This window comes from Podarcis raffonei, chromosome 6 (assembly GCF_027172205.1).
Source record: "Podarcis raffonei isolate rPodRaf1 chromosome 6, rPodRaf1.pri, whole genome shotgun sequence".
NCBI classification, from domain to species: domain Eukaryota; kingdom Metazoa; phylum Chordata; class Lepidosauria; order Squamata; family Lacertidae; genus Podarcis; species Podarcis raffonei.
Genome location: NC_070607.1, coordinates 30,597,406 through 30,624,904, shown reverse-complemented (window position 1 = coordinate 30,624,904; position 27,499 = coordinate 30,597,406). Strand labels below are relative to the sequence as shown.

The 27,499-nt window shown below is 43.1% G+C and overlaps 1 protein-coding gene across 2 annotated transcripts; it reads right to left on the bottom strand.

Annotated features, from left to right (window-relative positions):
• Nucleotides 1–5,940: 5,940 nt before the first annotated feature.
• On the bottom strand, nt 5,941–26,287 carry MCOLN2 (mucolipin TRP cation channel 2). Of its 2 annotated transcripts, none has more exons than XM_053391883.1 (14): nt 25,901–26,287; nt 22,925–23,087; nt 17,807–17,980; nt 17,415–17,568; nt 16,248–16,323; nt 16,062–16,158; nt 14,307–14,406; nt 13,397–13,509; nt 12,237–12,386; nt 11,984–12,085; nt 11,645–11,767; nt 10,384–10,590; nt 8,977–9,092; nt 5,941–6,356 (listed from the first exon to the last, which is right to left on the bottom strand). In XM_053391883.1, the coding sequence occupies exons 1-14, from the start codon at nt 26,017–26,019 to the stop codon at nt 6,320–6,322; spliced, it is 1,731 nt and encodes a 576-aa protein (XP_053247858.1). In that variant the 5' UTR covers nt 26,020–26,287; the 3' UTR covers nt 5,941–6,319. The 2 variants fall into 2 exon arrangements, with proteins under 2 accessions (XP_053247858.1, XP_053247859.1); XM_053391884.1 differs by lacking the exon at nt 25,901–26,287 and adding an exon at nt 23,371–23,571.
• Between the last annotated feature and the right edge of the window lie 1,212 nt (nt 26,288–27,499).

The window sequence follows — 27,499 nt, the reverse complement described above, 5'->3', positions numbered from 1 at the left end:
GCGAGAGGGTATAATGTAACAATAATTGAAAAGCCAGAATAATTTCCACACTGTAACAGGGCTGGATAATATACCCTTTTGGTATGTATACATTTAGAGGTAAGTGGAATGCTCTTCCCAGGGAGGTTTGCCTGGCGCCTTCATTATACTCCTTCAGCCGCCAGGTGAAAACATTCCTCTTCAACCAGGCTTTGGCTAACATCTTAAACCCTTTTAAAATGTGTTTGTGGGTGTGAAGGTTATTGATTTGTGGTGGGGGTTTTTTGCTTATTGCTTTTATCATGTATTTTGTGCTTTTATATTGTGTTTTTATGTTGTGAACTGCCCTGAGATCTGCGGGTGGGTGACAGTAAATAATAATAATAATAATTTGATCATAATCATAATGTATCTGTTCAGATATTCTATTCAGAAAAAATTCTTAATAGCAACAAAGAGAGGGCTTCATGTAAATTTATCTCTGAAATTTCATTCTGTTCGTCCCTACCCTGACAACAACCAGTCAGAATTCTGTGGCCACTGAGCATTCTCAGTCATGATTAAGCTGCTGCTCTTTTTCCGAAAGATTTTTGTAGTTCTGCAAACCTGGCATTTTCCTGAGCCTGTCAGAACCTTCCTCTTGTGCACGAATGCTGCGACTCTGGCTACATTACACTATTAGCGTATAGGAAACTTGCTGTCAATATATACAATAGTATTTTGTAGTTAGTTAGTTGATAAGTGGTCCAGCCATAAAGGTAAAGGTAAAGGTACCCCTGCCCGTACGGGCCAGTCATATCCGACTCTAGGGTTGCGCGCTCATCTCGCTCAAGAGGCCGGGGGCCAGCGCTGTCCGGAGACACTTCCGGGTCATGTGGCCAGCGTGACTAAGCGGCATCTGGCGAGCCAGCACCAGCGCCGCACACGGAAACACCGTTTACCTTCCCGCTATAAAGCAGTACCTATTTATCTACTTGCACTTAGGGGTGCTTTCGAACTGCTAGGTGGGCAGGAGCTGGGACCAAACGACAGGAGCTCACCCCGCCGCGGGGATTCAAACCGCTGACCTTGCGATCAGCAAGTCCTAGGCACTGAGGTTTTACCCACAGCGCCACCCGCGTCCCTGGTCCAGCCATACTACATCCCTATAATTATATCTGACAATGACGAAATCTGTGTATGTCTTGCTATATGAGAAATATTCCTGGAGTATTTTCATTTGAAAAACTGGAAGCATCAAGCAGGTTTCCAATTTGAAAAAAGACACAAGAACAACTGAGTGAATTAACAATGTCTATTCTGGAGAAAAGGGCTACTGTGGAAGCAATCAAGTCAGTAGAATACTACATTTTTCCAGAGTCTTTTACAAATATGTAAGATAAATGGACAGTTATAAGAATATATGATCAATACTGAATCATTTGAAGTCTGAAATTCCTAACTCTGGAGGTTTAGGGTACTCAGACTCTTATGGTTAATATCTTGGTCCTGAAGATAGCTTTTCCTCTCTGTCATTAGGCTTAAACCCAGATCATTTATCATTTCCTTCCTGCAGCTGATCCAGTAAAAGGCTTTCAGTGAAAAGGCGGGGGGGGGGGACGACAAGAAGTGGACTAGACCAAATGTACTCACAACAAAGAGCATCACAGAACCGCACTCCATCACTGGAATGGAAACTTTGCACATTTATAAATACAACCGATTTGGGACACACATGTGGTTGTGTTACGCCTCCCCATCTAAAGCTACTAAAATGAAACTGTCTGGAATAAAATCAGTGGCAGAATGACACCACCCACGCAATCTTGCTACTTGGTTATAACACTCACCTGTACTGCTCACCTCACTAAGGCCATATAAGTTTGTTGTGTGTCTCCCCCACCCACCCAAGATGGCAAATGACAGCATCTCTTTCTGGTGTAGCAGCAAACTAGGAAAGTTGGTTTGCAGAGTTCAGTGCTGTCTTGCCTCTCCACTCTATCTTAGGCCATACTTAGGGCTAGTTCTCAGATTTCTTGCTGCTACAGAGTGCTGAGTCATTTCCATCATTTCAATTAAACTAACGACTTTCATTCCCTCAACCTTTGAAGATGATTCATAGTAGGACTGCAACACATTTCTCCACAGTGGCCTCCAGCTATCGAAAGCATATTCCATGTGGAAAGTCACAGCATTTTCATCGTGCACTGGGGACAGCATTTATTATTATTATTATTCCTCCTAGTTTTTAAAGGAGGACACGCAATGCTAACACTAAATTAGATTTATCTTGGGGGTAGAAAAAAAATTATATACTCTTCTTTGCTAGATTAACCTGCACTCACACTTGCCCAGATCTCATAACACAGAATCATGTTAATTATTCAATAGTGTGTATACACATTATCCTAAGTCACCATAGACAATATTTACATTGGACGGCAGGGATACAAGTTTATAAAACACAGTAACAGATCAACCCATCACCCAAACATTATAAAACATAATATTTCCCTGAAGAACATACCAATAATTCCGTTTTAGAAGTCTCTGGACTGCAATTCCTAGAAATTATAGTTTGGAAATAATCTGAATAAATGCAATTGCAAAATTGTTGATTTTTCTTAGATGTGATCCAGACCAATATAGCTAGAAATTACTGAGTTCAACTCTTCTCCCAAGACTAATGTAAAGAGTTAAGTAGCAAGATTGGTCAGTATGATGAAACATGCTCTCAGCTTACCCCCTAGTTTAGGTTATAACTACTCTTTTGAACCACAGTCATGTTTCTAGCACGCCCTCCTCTGTCTATTAAATAAGGCATAAGGCGCTCTAAGTGCTTTGTAGAAAAGCACTCAAAAACCGATCAGGTCAATGAGATTTTCAGCTTATTAATTGCCTTTGCACTTTCTCCAATGTTACTTTGCCATTTAGGTAAGTTACAATCCTCCAAAATACATCTGAAATTAACTTGGAGCATTTCATTTCCCTCCTGAGTCACTGCTTTTATATAACGGTGCATAGTAAATCTTCCATTGTTTTCGAATCAAAAGTCTTGGCTCCATCTTGGTTCCAATTTTTGCATTTCTTTTTAAGGGCAGTTTCCTTCATTTATTCTAAGGGCAGTGGCATGTTTATTTACCTGTTCAAATTACTTCTAAGATACAACTGAAATCATCTTGTATCCTTCAGTTCTGTTCTATCTTATCTAGTTCTTTACACACATATATTTTATCTTCCATTATTTTACCTGCTGCTGGAGAACCAGGTAGATTATGCCTTCATTTAAGATCCTAGTAAGTTTTTATTTGTCATGCTGTTTATAATTGCAATTTCACCACTAATTGCTGCAACCCCCTTGTAACAGATTTCATTGTAGTCCCATACCACTGTTGCCTTTAAGGTAGTACAGTAGTGGATTGTCTCTTCAATGTTCTTGCAAAGTAACTTAAAATTAAATCTCCAATTGGGGTGTCATATGGAGACTGAAAATACAGAATTGTGCTGTCATGAGGCATGTACTAATATTTTGTATACCCTGGATGCAGATTAGGCACACCAAAAGGTTTATGGAGGAAAAAACATAACTTATTTTAGAAAAGGATCTGTAAGTGCTGAATAGAAGGCATACTGTTAATGATTTGGACTGGGAGCCCTCGTATGCATATCTACCAAATCAAAGCAGCAGTTTTGTAAAAATAATAATAATAATAAATAAAATTGTAAACATTTCAGCAAACTACCATTCCTCATTAGGGCTGGGCAATATCGTCCAATACCTATATCGTCCAAAACTGGTTTGAAGTCCATTATTGTGATATCAGTTTCATAATTTTTGACCTGGCAATATATATCTCAAATCATGGTGTGTGTGTGTGTGTGTGTGTGTGTGATGCAAAAATCACAATGAGGGGAAACCATGAAGCCAGCCAATGTTTCTCTCAATTTTCCCATTAACTCTTGTTGGTTCAACTCTCCCCTGGCTCCTACAGGGGGCAGCGAATCATAAAAGCAAGCGCCAGCAAAAATCACAATGCGGGGAAAACCGTGAAGCCAGCCAATGCCTTTACATAGCTCCATCCTTATTTTAGACATTGTGTATATGGAGATGTTCAACTGGTGATATAGCACGATGTTGAAAACCAGATATGGCCCAGCCCTATTCCTCTTTCAAGGTTAGTCTGCATGTGGTCTCCAACTACCTTTAAATCAGCTCCATTTAATATTAGCAATTTTTGTCAAGGTCTTTCTGAGAAAGTCCCTTTGTGTTACATTGGGGCTGTATACCAAAGCTATTGTGATGTGCTTTCCCCCATAAACCCTTGATAGTGACAGGTACCTGGAAGGCTGCCAATAACTACATGGCACTTAAAAGGGGAAATTACAGTATAATATGATTGCTATCCCATGAGACTTTTAAGTGCCAGATGCAGAAAAGTGAAGTCCTAATTGTTTTTGTTTTGATGAACATTGCCAACAGTTAACACGGCAAAATTCCTGAAGGCAGATCATGCTAGGTTCTTTCCTTATGTACTGGGCAATAGGATCTCTCTTGGCTGGGTTTCCTAGACCTTTCATTTTCCAATAAACCCGTTTTCAGTCGCACTGTCATTATTGGGAGTTGAACTGAGCTCGAACATAGTGAAATCTACAAGAGTTCACTGCCTGATATATAGCAAACTTAGAACAAACACCCACCCATGTAACAAACAAAACAGAAAAGCTATTTTGCTCCAAAAGATACCAAGGGCTATCACACCTCTTGCAAGCATCTGGCTAAGCTAGGCTAAGATCAGCAGGTCCTGATCTTTCCACAAAGCCAGTCCCACCTGCTATGCAAGTCCGACTCTCAGATATTAGCGCATGAGAATTATCAATACATGTGTCGTTTTCATTTCAATAAAAGGTTTTATGTAATGGGAAGGTCCTTGCATTCAGGGTTTTCTAAACTAATTTCCTCGAAACAGCTTTTTAAGCTCGTTGCCTTTTAAAACTTTTAGCAAAAGCACAGGTTGTTTTGGAAAAATCTGGTACGAAACCTGGTTATTATTCACCTCACTCTGAACTGTCATTCCACTCTACCTAATTCCAAGGGCTATTTAATGGGGGCAGCCTAAGGAAAAGGGGGTGGAAATCACCCTCTGCCACCAAACAGATAACAAAGAAAAGGACCCCAATTTGCCTGGTTTGCTTGCCTCCCTTCTTTCTTAGGGTGCAGGCTGTAGCCTGTGCTGTTGGCTCCCCCCCCCCCTTTGAATTTACTGCTAGGAGTCACACAACCTGCCTTGACTTGCCATTGTTTCTACTGCAGATGCCAGGAAAGACTTGGGGCTCTAATACCAGCTTTGAGGGTTTATAATTGCCTTAAAGTTCAAGCGGCTCACCCAAAGTTCCACCCTCCTTCTCAATCCCGCATTGTCCTCACCTGCACTACTGCTTTATACCTGGTGGCCAGTGGTTACAAGCAGACAGTGAGAGGTGAAGGAAGGCAGGGTAGATCTTGATAGGAGGCAAAGCCCCCCTAGGCCTTCCTGGCTGAGAGGGTCCTGGTGGGGCTCTATCATCCATTGATGGTTTTAGGGTGCAGCCTCTTTTCTGCTTCAGAAGCCAATGAAGAGCGAACAGGCCTCCCATTGCCATGGATTTGTAAAGGATTTGCAGGCAAGTATCATCTCCTGGCCAACTTAAAGAATTGCAGCCTCATTTAGATGCAAGGGGACAATAGGGATGACACACACAATGATTGATTCTTTGTTTGTTTTAAAGGGGGGGGGGAATGCACACCTGGCTGAGTGAACCTCAAATGACCAAACAGCTTTTTAGATCAATTTCATGAAACAAAATCCAGAAAGAAGAGAAAGCATAATGGTACAAGTTTTGCATAGGTTTAAAGGGAAAACCTACATTTGTAATTCCAAAAAAAGAAACCTTAAAAATGAATCCCCCCAAAGGTACTGTCACCAAGAACCGCAATATTCTGTGTTCTTTTAGGAGGTGAGTTTCATTTAAATATTTTAATATAAAAATACCTAGAAAGCAGGTTGCAAATCAAGAAGTGACCAAATGATAACCGATTCTCTGAAGTTCATTGACCACGACTTGCAAGATGAGCTATTTACAAATGAAGCAAGAAATGGTCATCAGCTATTGATGAAATGCTAGCTCAAGATGTACAGTTTTTGAGCTTTCCAACTGTGGACTGCAGGACGACTCCACCACTTCTCTTTATAAAGTTGTAGTCGTTGGTTCGTAGAGGGGGGAAAGAACCACATGGCGGTGGTTCTACTGCAGTTCAGGAGGCTCAGCTTTTCCCAGCAGTTACCTCCACGTGTGCAAAAATTTATGCCAGCACCACTCATCTTCAGTTAATAAGTATCAAGTTGTCATCGCTCTTCCGTCTGCAGAAAGAAGAAGTTCACCGTTTCAGATGGATAATAATGAAAAGACAGGATAAAGCGCTAAAATCTGTAGCTGCAGCTGTTTTCTGCGCTTCCAACCTCCTCAGTTATCAGTTCCTGGCAATGATGAGTCCCGGGCTCTGCTATCATCAGTCCCCTTTCATATATTTACAGCTCTCTTTGGGTTTTCCCTACATCCAGAGTTCATGAAAAGAGGCAAGAGGGTCTCACAACACATTCCAGATGTTCACCAGGAATCGCAGGTGAACATCGGAAAGTTGCCAGTCAGGCCATCGGTCTATCTAGCATGGAGTAGTCTGCATCAAGTAGCAGCAGCCCCAGACTAGGTTACCTGCCAGCAACTGAACCTGCATACAAGGCAGATCCTCTCCCGTTGAGCCACAGCCCTTCTGTTATGTACTAAGCTTGGATCCTGGAACAATAGGCAAGTAGGATCCTAGAATACAACAACTGATTGGCTTGCAGGAAAAGACCAGTCAGCCTCCAGAAGGAAGTTAACCAGCCTATTAGGCTGGTAGGATCGTAGAATGCAACAACTGATTGACCTGCAGGAAAAGACCAATCAGGCTCCAGGAGGGAAGCAGAATCAGCCAATCAGATGGGACTCATTGTGTAAATAATGTATATAAAAGCCTGAGGTTTGGGGGGCAATTCAATCACTGTTTTACAAGCTGCAACAAAGAGCATGAAATCACTACAGGACTCCAAGTATATTTCACCTTCCCTGCTATGCACCTACTATGAGGAGCCAAAGACTGGTGTAAAGAGAGACAGCCAGCAAAGACTGAATACTGGACAACATGCATCTCCAGGGGGCACTTGTGCGCCCTCTATTTTAGTTCAAGGCTAGCGCATACATGTTCGGTGTCAGCAAACGACTGCTATGCTTGAGAGAGAGAGATGCAAGGAGAGAAGTAGGGCAGGAAAAAAAGGCCGGTGTGCTCTGCCCTTAACCTCAAGCTGTCCTTGGACAATAAGTACAGGACGTGTCCATATGCGGCTATTTAAAAAGTTATCCAAAATGGTCGAATATTGCTTCAGTATTGATAAGCATTTCCTTTCTTTTTTTAAAAAAGAAAACAAGTCTTTAGGCAAGCTTCCTCAACCTCGGCCCTCCAGATGTTTTTGGCCTACAAAACTCCCATGATCCCTAGCTACCAGGACCAGTGGTCAGGGATAATGGGAATTGTAGTCTCAAAACATCTGGAGGGCTGGGGTTGAGGAAGCCTGTCTTTAGGGATATTGAAGGGGCTATTTTAAATGCGGCATTTTTCAGCTGCCGTTTGGAAGTCTTGCTTGATGGAGGCGAGTTGTAAATATTAATACTCAAGACTAAAAGACTTTAGAAGAAAAAAAAACTGGTTAGTTCCATATGTGAAATCCAGCACTTACTTCCATTCAACCCTTCTGCTGCTTGGTCCTAGTTGCTCCTGGAGCCCCAGTGCTAGAGCAATAGTAGATGCCACAGCACTCTTAAATGTCAGGGTCTTGGGTTTGAGCCCTACGTTGAGCAAAAAGATTCCTGCATTGCAGAGGGTTGGACTGGATGACCCTCATGGTCTTCTCCGGCTCTATGATTCTGAATAAATGTAACTGAAAACAATCCTTTCCCCCCTATGCAATCACTAAGAGAGGCATTCTGGACAATACACCTCACAACCACATGACTCCTGGTGGGCAGCCATGTCCTTAGCACAGTTGCTCCACAAGAGGAGAGGTTTGCATGTGATCCCTTTCTTCCCCTCCATTGCTAGAAGAAGCCACTTCCAAATAGTTTTATTCTATTACTTATTATATTTATCTACCGCTATACCAGCCAAACCTATCAAAACAGTTTGTAACAGTGAGATAAAACAATACAAAAAAAGTCAAAAAAACAACAAGGTTCAAAACAAAGACCAGTAACCCATTGTGGAGGATGTACTCTTCTGTCATGGAGACTTTAGCTGCGATCCCTGCATTGCAGGTGGTTTGACAACATGACCCTTGTTGGCTCCCTTCCGACTCGTATGATCCTTAACTGCTTGCATAAGCTTGGAGGAATTTAAAGTTTCCAGCAGGTGTTTAAAAGCTGGCATAGAAGGTACAACAGCAGAAAAGCCAGGTGGATACTTTAACCTGAAAGCTCTTTACAAAGAACTCTTTACAAAGAACGTATTTTTCGCTCCATAAGACGCACCTAGTTTTCAGAGGAGGAAAACAAGAAAAAAAATATTCTGAATCAAATGTTGTTGAAGAGGAAGGAGGAGGGAGGATCAGGCTAAGGCATCGCAACAAGAGGCACTGTGCAGCTCTCCCTCTTGCTGTGCTGGCTTCAGCAGAGCAGTGCAAAGCCTCTTCAGCGAAGCGGGAGGAGGAACGCTCCGACTTCGCTGAAGAGGCTTTGCGCCGCTATCCCTGAAGCCAGAACAGCAAGAGGGATTGCTGCGCAGCGCTCCCTCTTGCTGCTCTTACTATAGCGATAGCTGTGCAGCCTGCATTCGCTCCATAAGACGCACACACATTTCCCCTTACTTTTTAGGAGGAAAAAAGTGCGTCTTATAGAGAGAAAAATACGGTATGCAGAATTTAAAGGAATCTGAAGAAACAACACACTGACCTCTTGCAGCAGCAGAAACTCCTGAACGTTCGTGGCTCTGTGCTGTATTCTTCACTGTTACATTCTTTTAGGAATTCTTGTAGGTCTGTGTCTGGGAAACCAATCAGTTGGTATTTCTGAAACAGGAGTTGGAGGGAGGGGGGACAATCTGTTTAGGAAGCCACTCTCCGTTTCATACTGCTCTCCCGACTCTGTATATCACAGGTGGAGAGGAATGGGTGAAGTCACAGCAGAAGCTTGCAAGGCTAAACCAAGTTGTAGGGTTGCGATCAATTTTTTTTTCTTTTTATAGTGCACGCTGTAAGGAGGGAGATAAAAATGCTCTCCCCTTTGCATCCTCTTATTCTAAATAGAACAAGCTCAACCTGCAACATCAGTACAAAACTACTAATGTTCTTATGCATGGGCTTGACAAAATATCAAACAATTTGCTGTTCCTGCTCCCTATATCCTTTCCAAGACACACTCTGCCAGGCTACTTTAGTACAGGGTTTTCAATACTACTGTTCAAAACAACCAGGGCAGGGAAGACAGCGGTATCTTCTGGCTTTCAGTGTCTTTTGAGGCTGTGCAGCCAAAACAGGACTGCCTAGGCCCATGCAGAGGTGGGGGGCAGCAGAGTACATTTGCCCTGGGCCACAGAGGGGTAAGCCGGCCGGGGGGCTCCCGTCAGGGACGGACCGCTTTTTTTGTTTGCGTTTATAACTTTATACCAACAAGACTTCCGCCCCTGGCCTCAGATAAACTCTACATGGGCCTGGGACTGCCTTTACCTGCTTCCTGCCCTGTGGAACGCCCTCCCACCAGATGTCAAAGAGAAAAACAACTATCAGACTTTTAGAAGACATCTGAAGGCAGCCCTGTTTAGGGAAGCTTTTAATGTTTAATAGGTTATTGCATTTTGGTGTTCTGTTGGAAGCCGCCTAGAGTGGCTAGGGAAACCCAGTCAGATGGGCGGGGTAAAAATAATATATTATTATTATTATTATTATTATTATTATTATTATTATTATTCCTGCCTTATTATTACAGCAAAAGTTGGAAGAGCTGAAGTTTCATATTCTATGTGGAGAAATAGCTGTCAAATAGCTTAATAAAATGGAACATTAGCATTCCCAAAAATAGAGAAACCTTAGTTTTGCAACTTACTACAGACAGAGATTGGAAGGTTCCATCACCGTCACATATGGTGCATGCCAGGGCAAGCAAGTGAAATTGAGAGGAAGCCAATTTTCATGCCCCTTTTAACAAACTCTACCCACCCAGTCTACACAGTTACATACTTTTAAGGAGCAACAACAAAAGTTAGTAAATGTTATTGAAGTCCAGCTCACCATCTGGGAACTTCTTGTTACTTCTTGAGCTATAGCTCATCTCTCTTGATAAACACAAACTCAATAAATTTACCTTTATTGTATCATATGCATCCGTAATAAGGGCAATGAAAAGGCTGAGGATCATATAGATGAAGAGGCTAATGAAGGAAAACAAGTAGAGTCGGCTGAAGAGCCACACTAAAGTACTCTTCTGCTGGATTTGAGCAAATGTCGCGAACATGTCATCGCCGTTGACCAAAGAAAACAGACACTCAGCTACCGTGTTCAGATCTTCAAACTAGAACGCATGAAAACTGGCATTAGAGAAAACTGCACTTGAAAGAATCAAAGGCTCGCTTTATAAAATCTTTCTTTAAAACCACTATAAATTGACGTGCACAGACCTAAATATCATTCATACCTCTTAAGTCTGAACTAAAAAGCCAAATGCCATCATATAAATGGTGTGAAAAATAAAATAAAATTCTTTGTTCGGAAACCGCCAACTGAGTTAGAAAATAGTGCTGAGACTCTGCATAATGCACGTGCAAAGTCTTATGAAGAACAATGAGCCTTTTCTGTCAGCGATTTCAGCGAGATCAAATTTAAACTGCTGTTTGAAGGTATTTTGGACCAAAGAAGTGGATGAAAACACTTGAACTTCTGACCTAACTACCAAGACCGGTCTTCTTTCAGTGAAGAGATCATGTTCACAGTCGATGGGCAACTGTGATACAAGACTGCCCTCTTGTGAGAAACCTGAGGGTGAGGCACAGACAAAAAGCCCTAGTAGTTTTCCGTTCCTTCCTGAGCAAACTTCATTATTTCCTTCGATTTTCTTTTCCAGTAAAGAGGTTTGCTTTACAAAACCAAGTGTTGCAGGTTATTTGGACTCCAAGACATACGCTTCATTCAGAACGCAGAGTGAAGCATGCATATACAAATAAGTATCTTGAATGGAGAGTATGCACAGCTTAATTTTTTTTGGCAGGCTTTGAGAACTGTGCTTCAGCCACACCTGGAGAGCACCGTGTTTGCTTACATGTACCGTATTTTTTGCTCTATAAGACTCACTTTTTCCCTCCTAAAAAGTATGGGGAAATGTGTGTGCGTCTTATGGAGCGAATGCAGGCTGCGCAGCTATCCCAGAAGCCAGAACAGCAAGAGGGATTGCTGCTTTCGCTGCGCAGCGATCCCTCTTGCTGTTCTGGCTTCTGAGATTCTGAATATTTTTTTTCTTGTTTTCCTCCTCCAAAAACTAGGTGCGTCTTGTGGTCTGCTGCGTCTTATAGAGCGAAAAATACGGTACTTTTCACATTATCCCAGTTACACAAACTGAGACACCCACATACCTTGTCATGGTATGGTCCTAAAACGATCCAGCCACAAAAAGTATATCCCAGGTATATCATCCCAGCACAGCAACAGAACCTTAGCACTTTGGGCAACGATGCTTGCATTGTTAAAATGAGCACCTATGAAAGGACGAGAGTGTTACTTTCTTTTCTTGGAAGAAAGGCAGAATCTAATCCATCATTGTACCCACGGTTGTAAACATGTTGTTCCCAGGGAGTCTCCCATCCAGGCATTGACCAGACCCGGACCTGCTTGTCTGAAGTAAGGTGGTGTTCTCACACGCATTAAAAGAAAGGAAAACTCCACCACTGATTTTTTTCTACTCTAGTGCTTACATTATAGGTCTGGAAGTAGCCTAAGTACCGAATGACTCCAACCCAAACGAATAAAGTAGACGTGCCAAGCAAAATACTGCAGACATCATAGCTTGTAAGATTCTGGAAGAAAAAAAGGAAAACAAGATTTCGCACAGTTGATTCCTCCAATACCTCAAAAGCATGGCTTGGCAATTTAGGATTCCCACAGCCGCTGCTCCAGAACAGGCCAAAATATTTATGACTGGTTTTTTGTTTGTTTTTTAAGGCTCACCTTGGCTTTTATTTCCATTTTCATGATGGAGCCTATGATAGTCATCACATCACTGATAATCACCAGGACGTACCACCCGTTTAAGAACTCCAGGCGGTCTGCATTGCACACGTGGCGATTATATCGCTCCAGGAAGAAATTCACAAATCTCTGTTTTTAAGCGTTGAGAAGAACGATTAGAAAACTCCCACTCTTTCAGAGCAGAAAACCTATTTACTTCACATTACTAGAGTCCACCAAGCGACTATAACAGGTATTGCACTAAATTGTAGAGTGGTTTTGTTTCACTATGGATGGCCACCAGAAGATTGCGAAAGATAACTAAATTTTATATTTGCCATAAATGTGTGGGCAATAATTCCTTTACACAGCGCATGGCCCCTTACCGGTCTTGTTGTCTAGTCTAGCATACTGTTCTTACAGTGGCCAACCAGATTCCTTAAGCCCAGAAGCAGGGCATGAGTGCAGCAGCAGTACTCCAATTCTGTTCTAAACTCCCCAATTGAAATATACTCGAAGTCGAGAGTGGATTTCATGCTTTTTATTCAGCTCATAGTGATGAGGAGGAATGGAAGTTCCCCCAGAATGTCTGCTTTATATAAATTATTTACACAATAGGCTCCACATGATTGGCTAATTCCGGAGGATTCTCCTGTAGGCCAATCAGGTTGCGGATTCACTTCCACCTGGAGCTGGATTGGGTGGCTCCTGTGAACCAATCAGACTGCTGCATTCTGGATCCTATTGTTTAAGGACCAATCAGACTGCTGCATTCTGAATCCTATTGTTTGAGGACCAATCAGACTGCTGCATTCTGAATCCTATTGTTCGAGGACCAATCAGACTGCTGCATTTTGGATCCTATTCAACTCAGTACATAACACCAATTCTGTTCTAATCAACTAGTATTCAAAGGTATGGTGCCTCTGACAGTGGATGACAGCCTTATCCTCCATGTTGCTTGAGAGACAAATCCAAAATTGCCAATAGTACAGCCACCATAGAGAACTCCTGACTAAGCTACAAGGCAGATAATGCCAGACAAATTGTTCTTACTTTATTTCTTGTAGGTTCAGCCCATCCTTCCTGTTTTAGGATAGTTTTTTGTTTGTTTTTTTAAGCCAAGCACACATCTACTACAAAGACAAAGGTATGCTTACTTTTTGCAGTTTCAGAGCAAGAATGATGGATCGTGTGCAGAGGATAAGGGAAGCGATGCAGATGACAATGACAGCCCCATCAAAAACCAAAAGATACTGTGTGTTTTTCTGAACTATTAGAGGAGATTAAAAAAATGCAAAATTTAATCAGCATAGGGGTGCTCAAGTAATTTAGAGAGAAAGTCTAAATTACATTCCCCTTTCTTTCAGTAAGTCTTAAATGAAACAGAGGGCTGAGAAGCAAAAGAAGCAAAAGAATGAACAGGAAAAAGTTATTGCACATCTGTAGGTGGACCACCTCTTCCAAAAAGCAGCCCTCCAACAAGAGTGAATAGAATTCAGTCTTATGAAGAGGGCTTGCAAAACAATCCAAGTAGTGTCCCGCTTGAGCCAGTGTGGTGTAGTGGTTAAGAGCGGTAGTCTCATAATCTGGGGAACCGGGTTCGCGTCTCCGCTCCTCCACATGCAGCTGCTGGGTGACCTTGGGCCAGTCACACTTCTCTGAAGTCTCTCAGCCCCACTCACCTCACAGAGTGTTTGTTGTGGGGGAGGAAGGGAAAGGAGAATGTTAGCCGCTTTGAGACTCCTGAAGGGGAGTGAAAGGCGGGATATCAAATCCAAACTCTTCTTCTTCTTCTAAAATTTTAACATTATTATAGCAAAGTAAAAATGCAGACATGGGATCAGGTTTATTGGCTAGCAGGATCACCTTTGCTAGCTGCAGCACAATGTCGCTGAACAAGCCTGTCCCTGTGTAAAAATTGCTGCTTGCAAGAAAGTTAGCTCTGCAAATTGCCACAGTGCCACCAGCCCCTACGCCAACTCATCAGCGAAACACACACGAAAATCCCAGGCTTCTTTGTGCTCATCTTCAAACATGGATATAGTTCTCTCACACACAGATACTTACTAGAGCCAGTTATGTTCCAGTCTTTACATTCTTCAATATCAGCATCCGTATCAAAAAATATTTTCATTTTACCACTGTGGGCTTTATTGTTAAAAGTAATCTGTTGAGATAAATGTTGTTGTTTTTAGTTTACTTGCTTGAAGCAATACAGCATCAGTGTGCATTACTCACACACAGTGCTGTTTTTTTCCAGAAAAAGAGGTGCCGGAGCTCACCATGAACTTCTCCCTTGTTCTCTTAGAAGGGCAATGGTGCCCACCTGAGATGTGTTGGAACGGAGCTTCTGGAAATAAAGGCCCTGCTCACACATATCAACTTTTACACATCTGAAAATTTTAAAATCAATATACTTCGTGTGCAAACACACAGACAGACACGCACCTTCCAAAGGCCTGACAATCATGTTGTCCCAAACCTACTGTGGCCAAAAGACAGAACCAGCCATCAATACCCTGAAAATTGGGATCTATAAATTGGATGCTAGATTAGACCCCTCCCCTTCCACCAAACAAGCCAGAGCATACGTGTAACACACACACACACACACACAGCTTTCCTAAGGGGTCTGGATATAAGTAAGAATTGAACTGGGATCTTTTTAAACAAACATGATTTCACATGGTGTCTCCAAAGAACCACCATCCAATTTAAAGACTGCGCAGTAAAAAAAAAAAATCACACATCCAATGCTTGCCAATGGCACATAAGCATTGATGGAAGGCACATATACTATGTAAAAAGAAAAAATTGAGGATCCATGAGGGTAACAACAAGGCACAGAACACATCTGTGGACACGTGATCTATAAATTTGATGGCAACCCTTGTAAATAGTATGGTGATCTGTAACGATCCATGTCATTCATTCATTCATACATACACATCACACACACACACACACACACTTTGGCAGCGCTGGAAAATACCACATGTGCTATTTTTTTGAAGTGGCATTACAAAATAAAATAATATATATTTTTTTGTACATGTCTAATAGGGTCCCTTTTGAAAACACTGAGGATGCTGGCATAAAGCTAAAAGTTGTTCATTTTCTTAACAGGTGTAAAAGAAAAATACAGACAGAACCTTTAAGACACTCTGTGCCCAATTATGGCAAATATGCATTTGGAACGAGGACTAAAACTGAATTGGACAATATTTACAACGAGAAATGGGCAGAAGTGTTCTCATCCAATATTATATCACAAGGTTGGTGTAAATATCAGTGATTTTTACTGTTCTGTCAATGGAAACAATTGCAACCTGTGATTTGACAGTGGTTGAGGGAAGTGGGGGGCGGGGAATTATGCACTTTATGTTACAAATGTTTCATTGCATCCAGTGCGTGCATGTTCTTTCTTTCCCTTGCCCCACCCTGATTCTTCTGGAATTCAAATTCCCACCCACCCATCTCCTTTTTCAGTGTCCCATATTGCTCCCCTTTACCTCCTGTCCGTAGCTGTCAACTTTTCCCTTTTCTTGCGAGGAATCCTATTCGGAATAAGGGAAATTCCCTTTTAAAAAAGTTGACAGCTATGCTCCTGTCCTCTTGGGCCACTCTTTGCTGATCCAAACTTGGAGCTAAAGAGAAAGTGTAGAACTCTGCCACTCTACCAACTTCCTCCTTCAGCTCTATGTACTTTTCAAGGTGGGGGTGGGGAGCCTATTGAACTGAAAAGGAACTGAAGCCCATCGTAAGTAATTTAAGAGACAGGATCCCATTGTCTATGTGTATAATAACAAGAACAGCACTTACAGTATTTTCAAACTCATAGCAGTCAGGCAGTTCACGAGAATGGATGGTTTGTAGATCAATGCCTTTCAGTTTGAATGAAATTATCACCTGTATCAGCCTGGGTGCAAGAAGATACTGTATTATGTTAGGTTCTCCCCGCTTCTTTAGAAACACAAATAAAACTGGTGTCCCCAAACCGCACTTTACCTATAAAACTCAAAGTTGAAAAAAGACGAATTCTTAAAGTGGCCCGTTTCGTCGTGTGGTTTCACAACAATGCATTCTGGAAGTGAAAGGGAAAACCAAAAGACATAAATGCATTTCTAATTGTACCACAAGTAACCTAGAACTGTGATCATAGAGACATCTACTTGGGAATAATTCATTTTAGGACTATTAAGACTATGGAGGATTATGCAGCAAAACGGCAACCTTTTTGACCCCACTTTGCAATGCCATGCAATGGCAAATCTCAGAAACAGTCTGTGTCATCTTCTGCATGTAAATAGCAGGCTACTTCTCTATCCATGCAGCCCAAAGCCTATGCATGTCTAATTCCCACCAAATTAGCTATGGGGAACAATAGGCTCTGTCTGTATATAAAGCGAGTCCATGCAGACAGTGAAACTGCTCCAAGAATTTGTTCATCTGTATTAGTTTGCCACAATGGCAGTGGCATAGCGTGGGGGGTGCAGGGGGGGCCGGCTGCACCGGGCGCAACATCTGGGGGTTAGGGGGCGCAAATCCACGGGTTAGGGGGCGCAAATTACTTGCCTTGCCCTGGGTGCTGACAACCCACGCTACGCCACTGCACAATGGTAAGGAGTTTTAATATACATTGGGGGCAGAACGGTCATATGCACAGGCTCACAGAAGTATACTGTAGCTTTTGATTTTATACTGGTACCTCCATCAAGACACAGGTGCAACTTTTAGTACATGAGTTCAAATATAAACCCCAAAGAAAGAAATCTACAAGGTAGCAAGAGCAAATTCACAGGAATACCTGGAACTTCTCTACAGGTTGGTAAATTGTTGTGTGCTGTAATCACATCAAGGAATGGAAGACTTGTGGCAGAGAGACGCCACAGCTGCATATTTTTTTACAGATAGGAGCATTCACAAGAAGTAACAACATGATAAAAGCACTTGTAAACAGCCTCAAAGTATAAAATGAGTTCCCTGGTGTAATGGGAAGCCTTGAAGATTCTACACCTTCATACACCTGTTGTTTTTAAAAACATTGGCAGCTAAACTGTACAAAAAGAGTACAAAACCTGTATAAAAACAGGTGATATAATGGGATTCAATTCCTCCTTCGTCAATGAAGTTAGACCTATTTTCTCCCAGAGGGGAAAAAAAATAGCACCATACCTTCTTCAACCGTGCTGTCTATGTGCAGTGTATCATTGGAGGAAAGTACTGTGCCTTTCTTATACTCTTCTTTACAAATCTTTAAGCCTCGCAAGTCATCTTCATCTTGCTCATAACCAAGTGTACCCAGGGATATATTCTTCAGTTGCCGGTACTAGTTGAGAAGCAAACACACAAAACGAAAACACTTCTTCAGAAAGGCTGCAAACCAGTAATGGCAAAACCGTATTTTCAAGTGATATGCTAAGAATACCTGTTCACATCTGGAACAAGTCGCTGGTGAATATGGGTTTGAAAGTGGTTGTTACTACAACCCAGAAACTGGCACATCTAAAGCAATGTGAACTATGATATTAAACTCTGTGTGCGGATGCCATAAAACGGATGCTTACCTGATCAACCACAAAATGTATGCTATCGTAAGCATCTTGCTGTGTGTACACACTGCAGCTGTAGTCATCCTCATCAATGCCAGGGTAGTTTCTCAGAAATAGGTGCTTGAAAGCCATAGTGTTCTCCTCTTTGAAAGAAACCACCAACTGGTTACTCAGACCAAAAAGGACGAGCTTTACATAAATGAAAAAAGAAAGAAAAAAAGAAAGAGGTAGATTCTGTCATACATAACACAATGCATCCAATGATGGGCCCTTTCAGATGTAACACACCCTGGATCACTAGAACATGATTCAGTAATGTGGGAGCAAATATTAGGCCTGAAAGGTGCTGCTTCATTCCAGGTACCAACATCAACAATTCAGTCCTGCATTTGCTAGCCAGGATATTAAACTAATTTGCTCCAGATTTAAGATCCTGGGGAGTAAGCAGACTTTGTAAAAACAAGGATTCCCCACTTAAGAACCCTGACATGATCAGAACACAAAGTAAACATATGAAAGGGAAAACATGCAATGGTTTTACAGCTAAACTATGGTTCTACCACTGAGAGAAACTATAGTTTAGCAAGCTTGGATTGTGGCACATTGCTTAGGAATTTGACCATGATCAATCTGATGACTGGAAATGCAGAGGGAATGATACGATCAGGTCATTCATTTCTTGACCTCAATCCCCATTATCATATATTGTAAAAAAAAATGTTGCGTCTCATCTTAAGTTGCTATATTATTTGCTATGGCATGGAAAATGTCAAGACTTTCCGTTAGAGATTGGGCACCGATTTATGAAGAACTGTATTTACCTTACTGTAAAGTCTTTACTGTTAGCTACTGTAAATGCTTCCCTTTCTCCCCTCATCCACACAAATCCAATTAGCACTCCACAAAGTTCCAGGTAGAGGCCATGCCTAGCATGACTGTCAAAGAACTTTTAAACTGGAAAAGCAGGGGAATGTACCGTATTTTTTGCTCCATAAGATGCACCTGACCATAAGACGCACATAGTTTTTAGAGGAGGAAAACAATAATAATAATAATAATAATAATAATAATAATAATAATAATAATAATAATATCTTTATTGTCATTACCCCCTCTCGGGGACAACGAAATTACTTGACTGCTCCATAAAAACACTAATTAAGACAATACAGTATAGTACAGCAAGGAAGATTAGATGACTTTCAAAGTCCAGGCTTCCCATTCAGGGCCGAGATCGCTCTGGAGAAGAAGCTGTTCTTAAGATGGCTCGTTCTTGTCTTCATCGTCCTGTATCTCCGTCCCGACGGCAGGAGCTCGAAGAGACAGTGACCAGGATGCGATGGATCTTTTACTATGTCCAGTGCCTTCCTATGGCACCTTGTGGCATAAATCTGCTCTAAGGTGGAGAGTGGGCAGCCAACAATGCTCTCTGCTGCCTTAACAACTCTGCACAACCCCATCCTGTCCTGGGTAGTACAGCTTCCGTACCACACACATAAGCCATAAGTGAGCACGCTCTCGATGGCACAGTGATAGAAGGCAAGCAGCAGTTTCTGCGGAAGATGGTTTTTCCTTAGAATTCTCAAAAAGTACAGTCTCTGCTGCGCCTTCTTCACAAGCCCCCTTGTGTTGACACTCCAGGACAGATCCTCTCGTAATTCAATTCCCAAAAATCTGAACGAAACAATGGATGTATGATTTTTGTGGTTCATGCTGTGGCCACAGACATGATATGTGATTTGACGATGAGTTTGGGGTAGCCCAATGCAAAAATCCTGAGAATCCATGTGGATCCGTGCCATTGTGGCCCCACGAAACAGTGGGTGCGTGATTTTTTGATGCAGGCTGTAGCCATTGGCATGCTATGTGATCTGATGGTGAATTTGGGGTGACCCAGTGCAAAAATCCTGAGGATCTATGTGCTTTTACCTCCCCCCTCCCAGGCAGCCTCCTTTTTTCTCTAGAGTCCCTTATCCCTCCCGATTGCTTGCCAATCAGCTGCTCAGTGGTTTTGTTTCAACATCCCCTTCCCTCTTTCTAAAAAAAAGAGGCATGATCTGCTTTTTGCCCCTGGGCAATTCGGCTCCAGGGACCACGCATTCGCTCCATAAGACACACAGACATTTCCCCTTACTTTTTAGGAGGAAAAAAGTGCATCTTATGGAGCGAAAAATACGGTACTTGGATTCTAATGAACATAAACCATGAGCTATGGCTCCCCCGCCCCTGAATCATCTACAAATGATCTGAAGGAACATACGGAATACACACAGTGTCGCGTATTAAATGAAATAAGTGGTTTTTTAAACCACTTTATGCATTTAAAGTTGCTGGCCTTTTAAAGTTTTCGTAAGGGTAAAAAGATGCTTGGTTGACATCTCTTTGATGTTTCATGACCAGCGAGAAGTGAACATCTTCAGAGTAGCAGGGAGGAAGTTTTGTGAATCTAGAGAGGCTTTCCCATAACTAAGTCTTCCATAATTCTGAATGTAGTCATGTAGGCTTAAGAATCCGATGAATACTCCCAGCGATCTTAAATATCTGTGTAGAGCTTAAGTAGATAAATAGCACTTGGGAGAATCCATCTCTACCACGGGGCAAAGCAGCTGGGGAGTTGAATTGGTTCTACTTCTGCTCTTTGCAGTGGCCAACACAAGCTAAATTAACTCAGGTTTGTACAGCAGCTTCTAATAATCTCTTTCTCTCTCCCCCTCTCTTCCATCTTCAAATCCCCACCAATCTTCTGACAGTAAGGTAAAGGTAAAGGGACCCCTGACCATTAGGTCCAGTCATGGCTGACTCTGGGGTTGTGGCGCTCATCTCGCTTTATTGGCCAAGGGAGCTGGCGTACAGCTTCCGGGTCATGCGGCCAGCATGAATAAGCTGCTTCTGGCTAACCAGAGCAGTGCACGAAAACACCGTTTACCTTCCCACCGGAGCGGTACCTATTTATCTACTTGCATTTTGACGTGCCTTCAAACTGCTAGGTTGGCAGGAGCAGGGACCGAGCAATGGGAGCTCACCCCGTTGCGGGGATTCGAACCGCCAACCTTCTGATTGTCAAGTCCTAGGCTCTGTGGTTTAACCCACAGTGCCACCCGCGTCCCTTTCTGACAGTAGCAAGCAATAAAGACCAGAACATCCAACAAGAAACAAACTTGTTATAGTTGTTTTCCTAAAATTAGCATTACTTTTAAATTATCACAATGCATTTGAGAGCATAAGAGCCTGCAGGATCATGCCAATGGCCCATCTAATCCTGTATTCTGTTTGCACAGTGACAGCCTGTGAGAAACTAGAAAGAAGGATTTGCGCACAAGAACACTCTCCCCTCCTGTAACCAGCATTCAGAAGCATAATGCCTCCATGGTCCGTGGATTTTATATCTTTCCTGCCCATTCAAGAACTGACAGGTAGGCAGAAATTTTATATATATATATATATAAGTCTAAGAGGTGGCCTGAATGAGCATCCATTTTATAGCTCTAGGTTTATAATTCCAAGCAGCACATGCTAAAACAGGGCAATCAATTCACTTGACCACAAGAGATTAAAAAACACTTTTTGCAATACAAAGCTACCGAGGCTGCAAGAAAGTGACCCCAGGTGGAGAAACACAAACTACGGTATAAACTTCATCCTTCATACTTACATGGCAGCATACTGCAATCCAGCATGAAGGCAAAAAGGAAATATTTTATTACTGTAGTGATACGTCAGCACTGTACAGAACGCTTCCCTCAAAACTGTTCCAAGACTAAAGCTCAGCACGTTCTTAGACAAATTGCTCCTATGCCCCTTTAACTTCAAAACTCGGCACTTGTATATTCACATAAATACGTTGCACAAACCTCTGAACCCTCTGGCCTTTTGTAAAAGTTTGATGCCCCCCAAAAAGTGCCAGGACAATAAATACACCCAAGTGAGGGGCAGGTGCAGAGAGAAACACAATGAGAAGCTACAAGGGGTATTTGTAGGATACATGAGCTCTGCTTCCCTAATGACAGAATGAAGAAGAAGAAGGAGAAGGAGAAGGAGGAGAAGAAGAAGAAGAAGAAGGGCTTTTTGCAAATTCCTCATTGGCGTTTTCGAGACATTCTCCATGGCTGCTGAAATATACTCGGAGTCAAGAGTGGATTTCATGCTCTTTATTCAGCTCATAGTGGTGAGGAGGAATGGAAGTTCCCCCAGAATGTCTGCTTTATATACATTATTTACACAATGGGCCCCACGTGATTGGCTAATTCCAGGATTCTCCTGTAGGCCAATCTGGTTGTGGATTCACTTCCACCTGGAGCTGGATTGGGTGGCTCCTGTGGACCAATCAGACTGCTGCATTCTGAATCCTATTGTTCTAGGACCAATCAGACTGCTGCATTTTGCTATTCAACTCAGTACATAACAGCTGCAATTCTGTTGACCCCACATGTTTACAAAAGTGTGCCGAGCCTTCTAAGAAACTAGCATAGCTCTATCTTGGGTTGATTCTGTGCTGAGCCACTCCCATGCTGTCAAGCACATGGCATTGCTCGCCATCCCTACATTTCAAGGCTAGGCTATCAAGACAATCCTTTGCAAAATCTAGCAACTTATTCTTACCCAGCATCCAACACACAGGTTACTCCAATAGTAAGGGAGGTGCAAGGCTGGAGGTCTCCCAAATGTGGAAGCCCATCCCTGTATGTGGAATACCTTTCAGGCATAAAGCACAAGGAACTATCAGGAACTAAGGCTAAAGTTCCAGCAGAGTGAAGTTAAAGGAAGACGGGAAAACATGCATAAACAGACAAATTATCATGATCTCCACCTGGTCATCTTCATCAACATCATACAGTCAAATGTAGCAAGACAGCTTCACAGCAGGACAATTACAGGAAAGGATAGCAGGCAGAGAAATGATTTACACTGAACAGTATTCAACCAAGTTTGAATATTCAGAGAGTTGAACCCCTGAAATTAATGTAACCGAGTTCATTTATTTTAAATGGGTCATATCTGACTAAAACTTAAGCTGAATACCATCCAAAAGAAACATTAGCAACCTGGAGTCACCGATAGGACTGTTCATTTACTTATTCATTAGGCATGAAGAAACAATATCCGATTCCATGCAAGTAAATTTTTTAAAGTTACCTGGGTAGTAACCAAAACTATCTTCAAAATCTGAAGTCCCAGTTTCCATGGTATCTGACGTCTAGCTCGATATTTATCACACGGATTCATGAAGTAGAACTTTAAATCCTCTTTTAGGGACTGTTCTTCTTTAAAATCCATATCCAGCTGCGTCATCATACTTCTGCCATAAACAAAAGGTTGAGGATTTAAATTTAACACATCTTAACATTGTGCATATGGATACTCCATACCATCGTTGAAAAGCATTAAAGAATAAGGCCTTCGCATTAAAGAGAACAAAGGCACATTGCCCCAGGTTCCAAAGGGGAGGTTTGTTTCATCACACCTTGTCAGCCTGCTTATACATCTCTGCTGGCATTTTAAAAAGTAGCAGCTAGTAAACATTAACATAAAGTAAATCAGATTAACCCAAGATAAGCCGAAGTCTTCTGTAACCTAGATACCTTTGTAAGAAGACTTGAACTGTTCTTAGGATTTTTCAGACTTCTTTCTGCAAAGCAACTTCAGTATAACCAATCTGAGCTATGGGCTAAGGTCCAAATTACGTATTATACACAAGGGGAGGGACGCTTCAACCCATTTCCCAATCCAAGACAACTTCCAGCCCTTGCCTGTAAGATTCCATGCTTCGAGGGTGTGCAATAGGGGAAGAGCAGAAGAAAAGAGGAACAAGGAGAATGTCATTCTGCTTTCCCGATTTCGCCACTGAGAATCATGTGCATTGGTCACTCCCAAATCTGAGGCTTAGCAAAAAAACAAAGGAAAAAGAAAGCAGGCTGTGAAAAAATTCCTTGCATACAATTGCATAAGGTACAGTTTGGTCCCTAAGACACTGGGAGGAAGGGTTCTCGCAGCATGTTGTTGACACCTTACCAACAGAAAAGCAGCCGAGACAATTTCATTTCCTCTAACCTTTTTGCTATAACTAGCCCTGTAAAGCTGCACAAACGTCAAAGCTATAAAAACATCCCGCTGTCGTAAAAGGAATTATTGAAGCCAAAGGTCTCTGTGGTTGTGCATTAGCCAAACAAACCCAGAACTTGCCACCTATCTCATGACTAAAAATAATCACACTGAAAGACCCACTGTAGTCTCTGGTGTGAGAGCAAACACAGCCTTCCGGGAAAGTCCTAAATAAGTACTTAACTCAGTTCTGCCCTGCTAGTTGCAGAGCACTGAGCTGTGAGCACAGGAACAGCACCGTCTGCATGGTGCGCTGGGCAGGAGATATGCATGGATGGAGTCTCAAGCAGAGTTTTGGTATGTCACAAAACACTAGCTGGACAACTGCAGAATAAGCCAAAGCCGTTTTGAAAAGTCTGTGGGTTCCTGTGTAGTTTTCATCTTGTAATGCCCACGTCACTTAGCTTCAGAGGCAAACCCATCCCATCCAAACCCACTGGTTTCAAAGATGTAAAATTATCCAAAATGCCAACTCATGGCTTGTAGTAAAGATCTGCAGTGGCATCACGGTACTGTGTCTTCTGATGGAGAATTTGAAAGGTTTGAACAGAAGCATTCACATGTTACATTCGTGACTCCAGTCCTGATCCTGTTAGAACTCTCACCTACTTGCAAGACACCTATTTGAGTAGCATCACTTGGTGCAATTATTTCAGTAAAGCATTACATAAATGCCCAAGTCTTAACTATGGGAGGAAGATCTTACAGGCCTCCTTGTGGGTCTCTTGCTTCTTCTGCCTTATCAGGCCAGATCCAGATGTCATCAGCCTAATCAGGTAGGTTACCATTCATTTACCAGCTTTCAGGAAGGCTGCCAAAATCTCTGAAGCAGGTAGCTTGAGTTTGCTATACTCTCTGCGTCACTTTTTTTAAAAAACAGGAAAACAACCACCAAAACAACAGCCAATTCAGTCACTAGAGCAATAGGCTGCTAATCTTAGGGTTGCGGGTTTGAGCCCCACATTGAGTAAAAGATTTCTGCATTGCAGGAAGTTGGACAAGATTAGCCTTGTGGTCCCTTCCAACACATGAAAAGCGTAATGCTGGTGGTCAACAAAAGAGGTTTAAAGACTGTCTCAAGGCAAATCTAAAAAAATGTAGTATAAACACTGACAGCTGGGAAACACTGGCCTGCGAGCGCTCCAAGTGGAGAACAGCCTTTACCAAAGGTGTGATGGACTTTGAAGACACTCAAACTCAGGATGCAAGGGAGAAACGTGCTAGGAGGAAGGCACGCTTGGCAAATCCACACCGTGATCAGCTCCCGCCTGGAAACCAATGTCCCCACCATGGAAGGACGTTGGATCCAGAATTGGCCTCCACAGTCCCTTACGGACTCATTGTTAAAACCGTGTTTATGGAAGACAATCTTACTCGGCTATGAGTGATCACCAAAGAAGAAGACAATTCTATTATTGAAACACCAGGTGAAGTTTGGCACACTCGTTTTGAATAACCCCAAAACACGCTCGTTCTGAATAACTCCAAGACACTAAAATCAACACCTGGGTATTGTTATAGATTTGGGGGAGACCCCTCTAAACCCTAGAAATTAATAAATGGGAGGATTTTGATTAATTGTGAAATAGATGAAAGTACAAGTTGCAGAACTGTTCCAGTTGAAATAGTATATTAAAGTTAGCTAACTTGAAAAAGGGTACCATAGCACCAAACCTTTATTAGGTTTATTTATTAGCTGTCCTTGCACTTCTAAATTCTACTGCATTTTTTTAATAAAAAAAATCCCTCTCCCCATAGACCAACAGTATTGCCTACATAATTTGATGAACTCTTGATTTCAATTTGGAGAGGGTGGGGAGGGCAGTTTAAAAATAATAAACGAGAACAGATCACAGCCCAGCCCTGTCGACGTCTACTCCGGAGTAACCCTGCCAAGTTCATGGGGGCCAACTTGCCGCTTCTGCCCCTCCGCTTCAAGGAGCGTAGTTTCCCCGAACCAACCGCGCTCCTCGCTGGCTGCCCACCTCCCCGCGCCCGCTCTGCGCTCACCTGGTCACCCCCGTGGGCAGGTAGCCCAGCGCCATACCGCCGCGCGGAGACGGGGGCTGGGCGCCTCCTCCTGCGGCTCTGCCCGCGGCGACGTACTCAGTAAGCCGCGCGGGACTCATCGCGGAGGAAGAGCCCGGCCGGCGAGGGCGTCACGTGGAAGGAGCGAGGAAAAGCGAAAGCTGCGGGCGCCCTCGGCGGCCGCGCAGCCCCGCGCCGCCTGCGCGCTTGGGCGAGCTCGGAGCGTCGGAGGACCCGCTCCGTGCGCGCCGGAGGGGACGCGCCGCCATTCGGCTTTAAAGGCGCCCTGCCGCCGCCCAAGGTGAGGAGCTGCTGCGGTCAGCTGTGGGCGAGACGCCGGCTTGGGCTTCCCTCGACGGGGTGGGAGGCCTTTTCGCAGGTGAGAGGGAGATCGGAGGCCCGTGGAGTCGGGAGAAAGGAGGGATCCCCAGCGGGTCTTGGCCCGCCCTAGGTGCGTGCATAGGTGCAAGCAGGGGCGCCAACTGGAATAAAAAATGGTGTGTGTGTCAGGTAAGCCCCACGCTGCATGATTATCACAAGGCACAGCGCATGCACACCTTTTGAATGGGAATGCCCATCAATTTGCTCCCCCACCCCCACCCCCCGCCCTTAGCACATTTTGCCAACTAATGCACCTTAACTGTTTGGAAGGGAGCCCCCATGTTATGTAATGAAGTTCTCACCCTGGGCCAGCAGGGGGATACTGTAGATAGTTTTCACTCAGGTTGTTGTTTAGTCGTGTCCGACTCTTCGTGACCCCATGGACCAGAGAACGCCAGGCACCTCTGTCCTCCACTGCCTCCCGCAGTTTGGTCAAACTCATGCTGGTAACCTCGAAAACACTATCCAACCATCTCGTCCTCTGTCGCCCCCTTCTCCTTGTGCCCTCCATCTTTCCCAACATCAGGGTCTTCTCCAGGGAGTCTTCTCTTCTCATGAGGTGGCCAAAGTACTGGAGCCTCAGCTTCAGGATCTGTCCTTCCAGTGAGCACTGAGGGCTGATTTCCTTCAGAATGGAGAGGTTTGATCTTCTTGCAGTCCATGGGACTCTCAAGAGTCTCCTCCAGCACCATAATTCAAAAGCATCAATTCTTCGGCGATCAGCCTTCTTTATGGTCCAGCTCTCACTTCCATACATCACTACTGGGAAAACCATAGCTTTAACTATACAGACCTTTGTTGGCAAGGTGATGTCTCTACTTCTCAAGATGCTGTCTAGGCCTGTCATTGCCCTTCTCCAAGAAGCAGGCGTCTTTTAATTTCGTGACTGCTGTCACCATCTGCAGTGATCATGGAGCCCAAGAAAGTAAAATATCTCACTGCCTCCATTTCTTCCCCTTCTATTTGCCAGGAGGTGATGGGACCAGTGGCCATGATCTTCGTTATTTTGATGTTGAGCTTCAGACCATATTTTGCGCTCTCCTCTTTCACCCTCATTAAAAGGTTTTTTAATTCCTCCTCACTTTCTGCCATCAAGGTTGTGTCATCTGCATATCTGAGGTTGTTGATATTTCTTCCGGCAATCTTAATTCCGGCTAGGGATTCATCCAGTCCAGCCTTTCGCATGATGAATTCTGCATA

Excerpts from the sequence above, each read along its gene's own strand:
- MCOLN2 (XM_053391883.1), bottom strand. The coding sequence starts at position 26,019 with ATGAGTCCCGCGCGGCTTACTGAGTACGTCGCCGCGGGCAGAGCCGCA. Across the intron at positions 23,088-25,900 it reads CTGCCCACGGGGGTGACCAG|AAGTATGATGACGCAGCTGG; the intron begins GTGAGCGCAGAG and ends TGTTTATGGCAG. Across the intron at positions 16,324-17,414 it reads AGACAGCACGGTTGAAGAAG|AATGCATTGTTGTGAAACCA; the intron begins GTATGGTGCTAT and ends TTTCACTTCCAG.